The following is a 13,847-nucleotide window of genomic DNA, read 5'->3' as shown; positions in this document are numbered from 1 at the left end:
AGAAGGTAAGATGAATGCCCAGAGAGAGTACAGAACTGGCCCTGAGTTAGTGACAGATGTCAGCTCAGACTCAGGGCCCTCTGCTTCCCTTCTCCACTTGCCCTCTGTCCATACATCCCAGAAGGCGAAGAGGCTCTGCCACTGAGCAGGCTGCACAGTGCATGGGCCTTCAATCTGCACAGTCTCAGGCACCTTCAAATGCATCTTTCTCTCAAAAGCCTTGTAAGCCAGGAGAGTAAGACCACCATCTTTGTTTTACTGATGGGGAAACTGAGGTCCAGTCAGTAAAAAGGACTTGTGGTTTTGTGGTCACACAGAGTAGGCAGGACTAGAACTCTGTCCCTAGTACCAACATCACAGTGTCTGCTGTGGCCGGAAATATGGGATGATCAGCCAGGCCAGCCAGCTCGAACCAAGCCCTGGAGTCCCAAAGCCCTGCCCCTAGCCCCCACCATTGCTGGCTCAGGCACAGCTCGCCCTTTCATCTAAAAGCCTCGCTGTGTGAATCTGGGCATGTGGTATAAAAGCTTCTGAATAAGAAGGAAAATAAGTCCAAGTGGCCTAGAGACCAGGTCCCAGCCTACAGGCACAGCCATTCACCAGCGTCCACTTGGCCCCTGACTGGTGAGTGACCTCAGGCATGTCCTGACCTCTCTCAGTTTGTGTCTTCACTTAGAAAACCAGAGGACTGGAGCAAGAAACCTCTAGGGGCCTCCTAGGATGTGCACAAGTGTGCCTGGTCCATGACCCTATTGAAAACATCAAGCCCGAAGTAGGCAGTACTTACCCTGGGGAGACCCAACCAGCCATCCCCCCTCCACCTGGCCACTAGGGCACCAGGCCCTGGAGGAACCCTGTCCCACCAGGCCAGCTCCTGCTTGCCCTTCCCAGAAACTGACCCTTGACCACACTTTTCCCACCCGCCAGCAGTGACCTCCAGAGATAACAGCCCTTTCGTGGGGTTTATATTGACTTTTAAGGACAACATCGATAGTGTAAGGGCAGCTGTGGTACAACCAAGAGAACTTGGGCTCTAAACTCAGAGGGCCCTGGTCAAATCCAATTACTGCCGCTTATCAGTTATTTCCTTCTCTGAGCCTCAGTCTCCCTATTTGCAATACAGGTACGATGACCCCTCCTTCTATTAAAGACTGCTGTGAGAACTGAATGAGATGAACTATATAAGGCATTTGGCATTCAGTAAATGTCACTTCCTTTTTCCTACTATAACAACCATAATAACAAAAAACAAAACAAAACAAAAAACAATGACCAAGAGGTCACGATTCCTGCCATCTCAACCACTCATATCACAGCCAAGAACCCAGAATAAACCGAGACCTCCAAGCAGTTGAAACGGAGCTGTGAATATCTGAAGAGGATTTGGATAGAGCGGATATCAACTGTTTTCCCAGGACGGCCAAGAGGGAGTAGGCGATGAGTCAGAGCAAATGGGTGTCAGGCCCCTTCTGCCACCTGCACTGAGTGACCTTTGGTAAATCGCTTTCCATTTCTGAGTCTCCGGTGTGTCATCCCCTGACAGGGATAACAATAATTACCTCAAAGGGCTGTTGCAATAAGGGACTAGACCACACCAGGTCTTGCAAACTGCAGAGCACCCCACAGGCTAGAGGGTGAAAGTTGTTTCCATTCTCGAAGCAGTAAGAGGAGAGGGCTAGGATGGGAGCCCAGGAGGCAGGGGGAGAGTTGGTGGAAGGCTCTGCAGGACAGAGAAAGAGGGACCTGCAAGGAGGAAGAAGGGAAAGCAGGGGCCCAGGCTCATCAGCAGCTGGCCAAAGCCCTTCCCAAGCTGCCTTCTGCCACCCACCACGTCCAGCTCCTTCCCCCACAGCCAGACCCTCTGCAACTGATCCCTGCAAACCCCTACCAGTGGCCTTTGCCTACTTTGTTCTTGCTGCCTGCCAAAACCCTTCCCATTTATCCCTCAGAGCCCTGCTAAATGTCACCTCCTCTGTAATCTCACTCACCCCAGGGACAGAAATGCCCCATCTCTCCTCCCCTTCCTAAGGATACCCACCAACTGCTTTTCACTCACTTGTCTTGCCTCTCCAGGCGGCAAGGACTTTGAGGGCTAGAACTGGGCTCCAGACCCTGCAGGTGCACAGCAACTGTGCCCCTAAATGACACAAGCCTACCCACACCTACCCCAGGTGACACTGCATGTGACAAAGGCCCTGGTGGAAGAGCTTCCAGGAGCTGGAAGAGGCAGGTGGAAGTGAGCACCCCACCCACACAGTTGAGGCGGGTCTGGCACAGGAGACCCTTCCAGCAGGTTAATTACCTCTCCCTCCTTCTGAGGCCTGTCCTCTTTCTCCGCACACCTGGCCCTTCGTGAACACGTAGGTAAGGTCCCTGGGTGAGTGGGCAGGGGCAGGAGATGCACATAGGACCAAGGATCAGGAGACCTCCCAGCTCTTCAGTGGCATGGGTGTGGCCCCCATTCTCAGCTGTGCCAGGTGGGCCCCTCCCACCCAGCTCTCAGGCTTGATGTCCATGGCAGAATGACTATCCTCACAGCTCAGTGGCTGTGACTTGCCATCTCAGCAGCCTAGGGGTCTGGCCCAGGCACAGCTGGCTTGCTTTAGCCCAGCCCAGGCCAGCTGCACTGGGAGAGGGAAGCAGGTAGTCAAGCACCCAGCTGGTATGGGCCTATCTAGGGCCTCATTTGCCACCTCTCTTTCTAAGTCAGCAGGCACAGCTGAGCAGCTCCTGTTACCTGCCTCCCACAGTCCAGGGAAGACGATGCAGGCACAGGGTCTTAGACTGAGAGCCAGGTGCCTCTGGTGATGCTGCCAGCTGTGCCATTAACTGACCCTTTACTTCTCAAAGTTCCCACACCTGTAAATGAGATAAGGGTTCCAGCCTGTGGGCCCATCCCTTGGGTTACCACAAGACCACAAAGGCCCAGGATGACAGCAAGGGCCCTTTCCCTCTCTCCTCCACCTCCAGCTCCCGATGAGGCTAAGCCTCCAGATTCAGTCTTCCACAGGGTCAGGGGTCTGCACAGGGTCTCCAGAGGAAGCAAGGCAGAGATCTACAGGACAGAATTTGGCTTCCTGTAAAGGGGCCTGGGGACAGAGGAGCAGGTGGCTCCCAGGGATGGGACCAGGGAGAGAGACAAAGTCAGTGGAAGGAAGTGCAGTCTCAGTGGCGGGCCCACTATTTCCATGACACTGGCATCCATGCCCCCGTGGGTCCACCTTCCATTGTCACCTTGGTCTCTTGAGACATTGCTGAAAATCTTCATTAGTGGGGCCTCTGCCCTAATCTGAATCAGTGTTAAAGTTGGGCTGGAGTTTATTGAGGAAGTTCCTCTCCTCCTGTTTCCCAGCTAAGCTTCAAACTGTCTTAGCACGCTGGGTAGGAAGGACACTTACCCATCCCACCCTGCCTCACATGTGACCTGGGGGAAGACTCAGGTGAGAGAGGGCAAGTGAGCCACAAAGCCGAGGTATCTGTGCAGAGATGGAGGCCCAGTGGTCAGGCTCCTGGTCTGGGTGGCTCTGTTCACACCTCATTATTCTGGGCTGGCAGAGGCTCAACAGAGTCCCAGGTAAGCTGACGAGCATCCCATGGACCCCTCCCATTCAGAACAGCACATCTGAACCTCCAAGAACCTGTGATTCTCAAGGGGAACAGCCCCTGTTCACATCTCACCCCACGAACCACCTACCCCGTGATTCCCCCTAGAGGGTCTCTGACAGGGTGAGCACTGCCCACCCTTGCTGGAACAGAAAGCTTGGTGATCTTTTTTCTCCATTACTGAGAGGAGCCTGGGGGCCTCCATGAAGGCCCAGCCCACCCTAAACTCACATCAGCTCTCCTGTTCTCAGATACTTGTTTCCTGACTCTGCCCTATCCTTTTGCTAGCAGATGTCACGGCCTTCTCTGGGTGGTGACTGCCTTTTGGGGATACCCCATGTCCATATGCCTGTGATGGTGCAGCCCAGGCCTGGCCACGGCAATCACACCAGGAATGGCACCCAGCACCCAGCAGGCTGAGGAGCTGCTGGAGAAGGACTCCCCTGAGCCCACTGTGCAGGAGGACCTTCCTGAGAATACAGCTGGGACAGAGGAGCCAAAAGTGAAGAGACAAAAGAACAGACACCAACTCCCAAAGACAATGTCTGGGTTCCTGGATCCAGCCCCTCTTAAAGCCTGGGCTTCTGATAGGAATCAGTCAGTAGCTTTGTTTCTGCTTACACTGGCTGGGAATTGAGCTTCTGTCACTGTCTTTCCAACCAATACTCACAGTTGGCTTTTGTTTCAGGACTGTTTGCACAAAGGAATAAACTATTTTGTTGCTGCCATTGCTTTTAATCTCTTGAGGAGAGTTATGAAGAGCTACAGAGAGACATAGTGTGGGTCCTGCCCAGTGTCATCCCTCACCCTCAGCACCTAGCTTGTGCTGTTCGAAAACTTTCAGCAAATGACAAGCTACCACCTCTTCCGGACTTTCAAGACTGCCTTTGAGAAGCTGAAGTTGCTGCTGTAATGAAGGCCAAGAATCTACTGCATAAATAGGTTTTCACCCCCACTGGATCTTCTCAAGGCCTCAATGACCTGGCCAGGCCTGTGCTCCACTGAGGCACCGGAGCAGCCCGTGCTCAGTGCTGCCCAGGTCTGGTTCAGAGCTGGCCCTGACCCCAGGACCCTGAGCATCCCTGGGGCTTGCAAGAGCTCCCTGGGGAAAGTTCTAGCCATGCGGTTTGAAAAGCAGCAAAGCTCTGTGAGCATGAAATCCTGCATGAGATTTATCATAAGTAATTCGAGATCTTAGAAAAGAAAATAAACAGCTTGAAACCAAGTGGGAAAAAAACCTTCACAAGGCTTTGCACACAGCCTGGGATAAACCAACCTCAAAGGTCTGTTTCTCGACTGTTCTTGAGGCCTCTGACAATGAAGTGTCCAGGCAGGCAGTGGTCGGCAACGCTCAGCTAGGTTTACATCTGCCCATGGTGTCCTCACCCTGGCTCCGGTCTGGGTTAGGAATGGCCAACAGACAGGAGGCACTGACTTTGGTGCAAGGGCCAAAGAAGAGAAGCCTCCAGTGCCCAAGCATGAGTCAGAGAACCCTCACCAGGAGGGAGGGACCACCATGCCCTCTCTATCACACATCACAATCACATGCACGTGTACATAATCAAATCACCCTTCACACAATCTCAAATACAACCACCAACACCCATGTCATCTCACACCTGGCCATACAGCGTCACCAGTTTCTCCCATCCACACACACACTATCACACCACCACAAATGTACACATACACACGCTGTATTTGTAAAGAACTGGCTGGGTTTTCCCAGCCCACCACTCTGCTTCTCTTGAGCTGAACTGCAATTGGTCCTGGAGACTCAGCTGTCTCTTTTTGCTATCAGGATATGTTTTCAACTGCCCAAAGTGGTAACAGATTGCCCTGAAATGGCATCAGAGGATTCTCTGGCAAAGCTAAATCTGAACCCCAGAGCAGGAAGGCCCTCGGCGATCATCTGGTCCTGAGGGTTTTAAGCTGTGTATGCAGAGCTGGGGTTTCTCCAAAGGGGGGTCTCAGGGGCCATGGCTGGACAGCAGGGGTTGGTACTGGATTGGGAGGCTGGGGAGGGGCAGCAGGGGCCTCTCCCTCCCACCTCTGCTGCTCTAATCGAAGTCATTCTGCTGCATCTGCTTCACACAGTGAGCTTGAGAATAAAGCTTATTTGGGTAAACAAAATCAGATTTTGTTTTCATTACAAACATAGTTTAAAAAGCACCAGCCCAACCCCTCCTGTTAGATAAAGAACCCAAGGCACAGGCTGGGTCAGTCACATGGTTGTCGGTGACTGAGCTGCACTGAGGACCTAGGTATCCTGGGGCTACATTGTGGCCAAGAAGTGAGTGCCTTCCTGTGACTTGCCACCCCACTACTGGGCTTCCCTGGACAAACCTAATGGTGCCTGAGGTGGATGGCATTTGTACCCAAGCGTCCAAGTGTCTGTAGAGAAAGGCCTTTGCTGGCTGCTAGCCCCGGAGGCAGCAGGCAGAGGTGGGATTCCAGTCCCAGAACTGTTATCATTGCCCTACAAATCACTGCAAACCTTCAGCAGAGCCTCGTATCCCTCAGAGAGCCAAGGCTGGAGGTGCTGGGATGCAGGGAGCGCCACTGGAGTACAGTGTGACTGGCACGTGAGAGGAGCAGGCTGTCCTGGGGACTACCCTCTGGAAGGCCATAGAACGGCTTATTCACGGGCACACTCCCACATGCAGGAATGCTAGCACATTATCTGAAATAATTTCAGTGTGGCTGTCTCATGGGATCTGGGCAGCACCATGACTGCCCAGGCTATTCCCATCGTTGCTGGCATTCCTGTCTTTCCTCTTCAGGAGTCTCCCCTGGGCCCCAGGTGGGGTGCAAGGGTTAGCTCCACTCAGATGCCCACATCTCCTGCAACCCCTCGAGAGGAAGCATGCAGCAGTCAGGAGGGAACACTGATCCGGAGGAGCCCCCAGGCGGCACAGGCCGCCCAAAGCCTGTCCTGATCCTCACTTGAAGCCCTCCGTTTAACTAAAAGCTTAACTAAAGTTATCTTGAACTTGAACAAATCAGAGAGAGTTGGGTGTCTTCTCAAGTACACCTCTGCACTGCATGACCCTGGGCGGGGCGTGGTCCCACGGCCCCTCCTCACCCCTCCAGTGGCACTCAGCACAGGGAGCTCTCGGTTGCTCTGGACGTGCCTGCCAAGGGTGAGTGTCACTGCAGAAGCCCCATCCGGAATTGCTGGACATCCCTGTGGTTATGCCTATGGAGATGGCAGCACGGCCTCCCCCACAGGGCCCCAAGCCAAGGCTGCAGGCAAGAAAAGACAAGAAGGCACACAGAGGCAGAGCTCCTGGGATAGGGTCGGACCAGCCGTGGCCATTATTCCCGGCTTGTACCCACCAGGAGCTGTGCTAAGCACAACTACATCTTGTGAGGCAGGAATTCTCACTCCCACTTTAGAGGAAGAAACTCCAGCTCTATTCAGAGGAGTAGAGAGTCAGGCCTAAAACCAACCAACTTTTTCCAAAGTTCAGGTTTTCAAACAGCAAACCCAAAGAGCCAGCTCTGGGGCCAGATGGCCTGGGTGGGGCCCAGGGCCACCAGTTTTACTTGCTGTATAATCTCGAAGCCTACTCACCTCCCTCAGCCTTGCTTCCTCCTCTGAAAAATAGGGATGGTGAGAGCACTCACACGGCGGTGCCCACCTAACAGGGCTGCTGTGGACTCCATGTGTTTGTGTGCAAAATGTTAAGGCAAAGGGCCTGGCACACGGGAAGCTTCACAGACGCTATCCTTACCACTGGCAATGAGACCTGCCTACACACTGTCATCTTAGGAGAGGGGAAGGGGAGGCCACAGGGTGAGACGCAGCCCGAGGCATGCCTGCCTGCCTGCCTGGCTCTAACACCACAGCAGGGCTCTACTTGGGTCCTCTGGGAGACAGAGGCCCATACTGCCCCAGGGGCCTTGACCATCTGCCTGCAGGACTCAGGGAAGGGCCTCAGATGTCCTGGAAGAACAGCTGGACTATGTGTCTGTGTGTGTGTCCATGTCTTTGTGAGTTTTTGTGTGTCTGTGTGTGTGGCCATGTATGCGCATCTGTGTATCTGTGTGTATTCATATTTGTGTTTGTGTATGCGTGTTGGCAGGGGTGTGACCTCAGGCCCATAAGCATGAGGCTGTGCGGGTCCAGCAGGGCAGCCTTCCCCACACTAATTCCCCACAGGTGCCCAGCTTGACTGGAAAGGGTAGGGAGGGGGAAGAAGCAGCCCTAGTCCCCCAGCTCTGCACAACATGAAGACTGGCCTGGGCATGGAACCCTGAAGCCCCTTTCAGAGGGACAGGGCTACATGCAGGAGCATGCAGGTAACAAGGCGCCCACTCCCAGGCTGCCCCGGTGACCACCAGAACAGACACACTCGAGCACAGAGCCCTAGACTCCCAGAGCCAGAGGGCCCCCACATGGATGGGGGCGCTGAGACTCGCATCATTGAGCCTGGCCCTCCTGAGAGTGCAGCTTCCCCTCAAGGAGACCTGGAGACTCCCACCCAACCCGTCAGCCCAGGAATGAGCCAAACCAGGAGCAAACCCAGTCCTGGGGAGAAGGTGGTGCAGCTTATGGTCTCCATGCACGTGAGTCCACGCCAGGAATGAATCATATCATTATGGCAGGATTAGAAGTTGGAAAGCGCTGTGCGCTCACACGCATTTAATAAGGTCAGAAGCAGCAAGCAGCAGGCAGCCTGGCACACGAGGTCACAGAGCCCCCACTGTCCTCCCCCGAATCCACAGCAGAGGCCCCTGGAAACAGGGAGGGCGCCGACCAGACCCAACCAGGCCAGGAAAGAAGTGTCTCCTGCTGCAACCTCCCGCCCCTGGGCACCGCAAGGTTACTCACCCTGCCTCCCCACTTCCCAGGGCCCACCTGCTGAGAGCTGTTCCCAAGTCCTCCCCACCATGCACCCCTCAAAGTAAGATTCACTCTCCCAGGACTCCAGGCCTCCAGGGTTCTGTCCTCTGCTTGAAAGAGAATGGGGCAATCGATTGTACTTTCTACAACCATTCATGCGCTCTTAATCTGCTACACTTCCTGGTGACATGCCCAGGTGACAAATACAAAGAGGCCTAAAAAGCTCCTAGCAAATGAGTTTCATGGGGAAATTCCAGCTGTGGGGCAGGCTGGGGGGCCATGTTTCATCCGATACAGACTCATCCTAGAGACCCTGCCAACAGGGGTCAGGCAGGGGAGATTAGGACAAGCCACCTTGCCACCTCTCCCTGCCTCTAGGGCCTCCTAGCCACCGCCCACTCACCACCGAGGATGCCAGTCTTGTCCTCGCAGCTACACAGCTGCCTTGGTCTACAGCGAGGCCTCCCTGTCCTGAGCTCTTGAGGGCCCTCGGCCATCTCCTGGGTCTCAGCCTCAATTGTCCATCCCCTGCACAAGTGCCAGGGGCATCCCCCTGAGTGCTCAAGTGTGTACACACTGCCGTCCCAGGCAAGCTCCTTGAGGGCTGGTGGCGTGTCTTTCAGGTTGTCCACCACACACATGGTAGCCCTGGACACGTGTACATGTAGAATGTGACTACTTTCTCTCCTCTACCAGCATACCTTCCCCTACTCCTTCCCCTACTCCACTGCTTCATTCATCCTTTCCACAACACTCATGGAGCCCCCAACATGTGTCAAGCACCATCCTGGGCTCTAGGGAGGCAGCAGTGAACAAGACAGATCAGCCCAGCCCCAGGGAGTTGAGGGAGAAAGATACTCACAGCTCCGTGGACCTGGACAGGATGGCAGACAGGGTGAGCAGGATGCAGCCATAGGGGCCCACTTCAAACTGGGAGGGGGAGAGAAAAATGAGCTCCATCCCATTTGCACCTCCCTCTTCCCAGCCCCACACCTCTGTGGAAGCCACACCCCAGGGAGCAGCCTGCCCTGAGCCAGCTGCCTCCAACCCAGCCCCGGGGTTGCTGGGTGGCCCGAAGGCTGACCTCCTAAAGGATGGGGCATTGGAACAGCCTGAATGACAACGACAGCAGAGCGAGGGTGATGCAAGGACCACCACAGAGAGGATCAGTGACCTCAGAGTCCTCGAAACTCACAAGACAGCAACAGTCATGGCCAGCTCCGTTATGATGCAAGTGTCTAATGGGCATTATCACCCCGAACACTCTAACAGGCCTAGGGGACAGTACTATGATTACTGCCCTCTAGCATATGTGGAACTGAGGCTCAGAAACTGAGTGACCAGCTGGAGGCTGCATAGCTTGTCAGCAGCACACTGGCACTCCAAGGACCTCTAATTCCAGATCCCTTACTCAGAAGAACTGTGCTGTGCTGAGAGCAGCAGAGAGCAGGTTTGGAGCAGAGTCAGGATCCGGTGAGGTGGAGGAGGCAGCCGTGTAGATGCATGTCTTAAATGTTTATATATACATTTTAAAATGTCAACATTTTGATATTTTGTTCATTGTGGATTTTTCTGATTAACTTTGATTTTTAAAAAAGACAGGTTTTGCTAACTTCTGAGTTTTTTGGCACCCCCTTAGATTTTTGCATCCAAAGTGAGTCCTCCTCCAATTTTGGTTTGGAGCTGGGGTCCTGGGGCCTGTCTGCCTAATTTAAATCCTCGCTCTGCCACTTCTTGCTATGTGACCATGGAAACATTCCTGGCCTCCTCTATCCTCAGTCTTCTCATCTGTAAAAAGAGGGTAATAATCACAGCACCTACCCTCATCAAGTTGTGAAAATTACGTGAGTTAATCCTTATAAAGTACCTCAAACAGGGTCTGGCACCTGTGTTAGCTGTTAGAACAAAGCTGGCTCTGCCCTGCCCATCTGTCCAGTGAGCCCAGTGGGCCACAGCCTACTGGGATGGGCCATGTCACTTCTGCTCCCTGGAGAAACGCCATCCCCAACCGCAAGTCAGTGTGAAGGCCTCACCTATCCCACTTTGGAAACCATGAACTGTGACTGAAGACACTGCCTGTTATAATAGTCACTGTTCTTTATGTGTAATCACATTTTGGACATAAAATTAGAAAAAAAAAAAATCCCAACTTGTCTCTCCTGGAACAGACAATGAAAATTATAAAACTTATCATGTTTACGTTTTTGCCTTGGCTGCCAGGAAGCTCAGAGACAAATATGGTGCTCTACTATGGTAACTACTGCAGCTCAAGCTTCTGATAAAATTATCTTTTCCTCAAAATATACTCTTTGTTTCCATCCATGAATTCACTTGGTCAATCAGTCATTTAAAAAAAAAAATTATTGGTGAAATTTCTGTGACGAGAGGATGCTCCCAGCTAAGGCTGTTACTTGTGAACAAGGTGGATATGGATCTCTCCTCCTGGGGAAGTAACTTAGGGAAAAAAAAAACAATAAACAACTTGGAAAGGCTGGAAGAAGGGGTTCTGCCATGACAGAAATGCAGGCTCCTTCAGAAACACATAGGAAGGGCCTTCAACACAGACTTCAAGTTTGGGGAGGGAGTATCAAGGAAGGGTTTTTGGAGAAAGCGATGTCCAAACAGAAACCTAAGGGACGGTAAGGAATCAGAAAAGTGAACGTTGCTCCAAAAGGAGAAGCACGTGCAAAGGTCCGCAGGCAAGAGAGGGCAAGCTGACTATGCAGGGGCACAGCAGAGCCCCGAAGACAACATTTTCTTTTAAAAAGCAACTTCCAATCTTTTTTTGGAAATAGGAATGGAATGAATGAATCAACAATCATCTTCAATCAACCTCATCTTCACTCTGTGATCTCAGGCCAGCCACTTCATTTCTGCTGCCCTGTTTCCTCTTTGCAGAACAAGAATAATGAAGACCCACCTGGCCTATTTCCTTGGCTTCTGGGGCACATTCTATGAGACAATGTCTGTGGAAGTGCTCTGAAAATGGCAAAGAGTAACGCTGATGTCTCCCCCTGCACAGGGGGACACAGGCCCAGGAGGACTTGGGCCACCAGCCCCTTGTCCCAGCTCTGCATGCTGCCTAGAGAAGTCATGAAACTCTTGGTCTCGGTGTCCCTTTCCATAGAAAGCCCACCTAATCTGCCACAAATTTCCATCTCCCCTTGGATGAATCACAAAGTATTCTTGGTCTCCGTTTCCCTTTCTGGAATTCTTGCCTACTTCTGCCATGGACATATATGCTGTCCTGGGGCAGCAGCAGTACTTTCTTGGTCTGTGGTCTGTTTCCCCTTCCACCGTGCCTGTAATGCCTACCTACCTGCAATGAAGCAACGGACACAGAAGCCCACTGTAAGCCCCAACTCTCTGTGTAAATTTGGGGAACTATTATTACATTTATGCCAGCGTTTCCCCCCGTCCTAGGAACACCCTCAAGGAGACCCCCTGAGCCCTGACATGCCTCTCTGCAGTGGGTGGGGAAGAACCCTGCTTGAGGCTTCTTGCCCTTGCTGGAATACAACTAAATGGTACCAATATTCCATTTTGTTTTTGAAAACTTTTATTACAATTATCTCATCGAATGCAAGCTGCCAAGACATGGGAGGCCACAGGGCAACATGCCTGCATTGAAAGGCGAGGTCAGGCAAGGCAACTGGCCTGAAAACTGCCATCAGGGTCTAGAAAGTGGTGCCACTTGGGAAGAAGAGGCCATTCTTCCAGTGCTGCTCTGCACTCCATAGAGACCTGAGTCTACCAAGGAACTCCAATGGGAGGCAGAGGTGGGGGCATCCTCCAGCTGGCCAGGAGCCTGCCAGACACCTTGCCCAGAGAGTGAGCAGTAATGAAAACACAGCAAGGAGGCAATTTATTTTGGGCAAAGATGGCTTGGTGTACACTTCCAGGCCTGGCACGAGGAACCCCTCTTAGGCCCAGGCCATGAAAAATGAATTTGGTGAGGGCAGTGCTGAGGCAGCTCAATTGCTTCCAGCAAAAACATGAATTAAACTGCAGGGGGAGAGCTGCCTTCCAGAGTGAGGAGGGCCGAATATGGACTGCCTGTACCAAGGACCAAAGCCAGGCGAGGAGGCAATTGCTTTGAGTCCGGAGGCATTGCTGAAAGGAGGCTCCCTTGCCCTGGAACAAATCCCACTCTCTGAACCCCTTCCACAGTCCCTGTCTTGGTTAGGCTTCATCAAAGTCCTGGGGTACAGGCTGATGGGGAGGCTCCATCTCATGGACAAGGATGCAGAGGTCCTGGTGCTGAGGGGCCACCCCAGTCCATCAGTGGGCAGCTATAAGCCTCAGGATCTGTGGGCATTTGAGCAATCACCCTCAGGCTCCACCTTCGCCCCTGAAGCCTCACCAATCACTTCCTTTTCCTGGCCCTAGTGGCTCCACACTCTGCTTCAGCTGAGAGTGTGACTAGGCGATCCCATTCCTGGCCACCCTGGCCAGATCCCACACACGGACACGGATGCCATCAGGCTCTGCTCATCTCTCCTGTGACTGCTGCACTCTCACAACACTCTGGAACAATAGCAGGTCTCCTTTCTGCTCGTTCAGACTGCCTAGTACTGCATTTGGAAGACACCCTTCTCCACGTGTTTAAGCTTCTTCTTTGAGGACCACACTTAGATGATGAAGAGCTGGAAGCTACCCGGTAACTGCTCCATCGTCCATTTTCCAGATGGGGAAACTGAGAGCCAGTGACCTTCCCAAGGCCACATGTGACTATGGAATAAGCCAGAGGAGGCCCCCAGGCCCCTGCTCCAGGCCTCCTCTGCCCAGGCCAGGTGGTGAATGCACCGCATCAGCAGATGGCCTGAGTGACTCCAGTGAAAAACCAGAGTTGGGGACAGGTAGCAAAGGACAGACAGCCCAAGGCTCCCGATGCCTCAGCCAGCACTCCTCCTCCCATGCACCTGGACAGAGCAACCCACGTAGAAAGGCAGCCATCCTAATCCCTGCTTTTGGGACAGGCCCTGAGTCCTCTGCCCAGGCTGAGGGGTGAAAGCACTTCAGGTGGACTGACCCTCCGGCGATCTCACCTGCCTCCTCTTGTTCTTAGGGCAGGTCCCATTGCCTACCCAAGGGACATCTGGTGCTGCCAGGGCCTGGTCATTTCCCAGGGCTGTGCCCAGGCTTTCAGGGTCCTTGGGAAAGTTCTGCGGAATGCAGTCTGACAGCAAGAGCTTTAGTCCTGGTCCCATTTCCAGCAAGTTCTCCCACTCTCCAGCTTACCACCAAACCCTCCGGTGCCTTCTGTGGGGTCGAAAAGAATGGATCCCACATCCAGAAGGCCAAAGGGAAGGCAAGGGAAGGCTCAGGGACCAGCCAGCACACCAGGAGAGAAAGGTCTGTGTTCTTCCTCTGCTTCGATCCTGACACTCAGACG

The 13,847-nt window shown here is 53.2% G+C and overlaps 1 protein-coding gene across 2 annotated transcripts in view; it reads right to left on the bottom strand.

Moving 5' to 3' along the window:
* MINDY4 (MINDY lysine 48 deubiquitinase 4) overlaps positions 1-13,847 on the bottom strand; it is a 132,043-nt gene that overhangs the window by 24,376 nt on the left and 93,820 nt on the right. For both annotated transcript variants that reach the window (XM_011731333.3, XM_011731332.3), the window contains exon 13: positions 9,315-9,382. In XM_011731333.3, the coding sequence (XP_011729635.2) occupies positions 9,315-9,382 (68 nt within the window). The remainder of the gene's footprint in view (positions 1-9,314; positions 9,383-13,847) is intronic.

This window comes from Macaca nemestrina, chromosome 4 (genome assembly GCF_043159975.1).
Source record: "Macaca nemestrina isolate mMacNem1 chromosome 4, mMacNem.hap1, whole genome shotgun sequence".
In the NCBI taxonomy this organism is placed as follows: Eukaryota; Metazoa; Chordata; class Mammalia; order Primates; family Cercopithecidae; genus Macaca; species Macaca nemestrina.
This window is presented reverse-complemented; position numbering and strand designations above follow the sequence as displayed.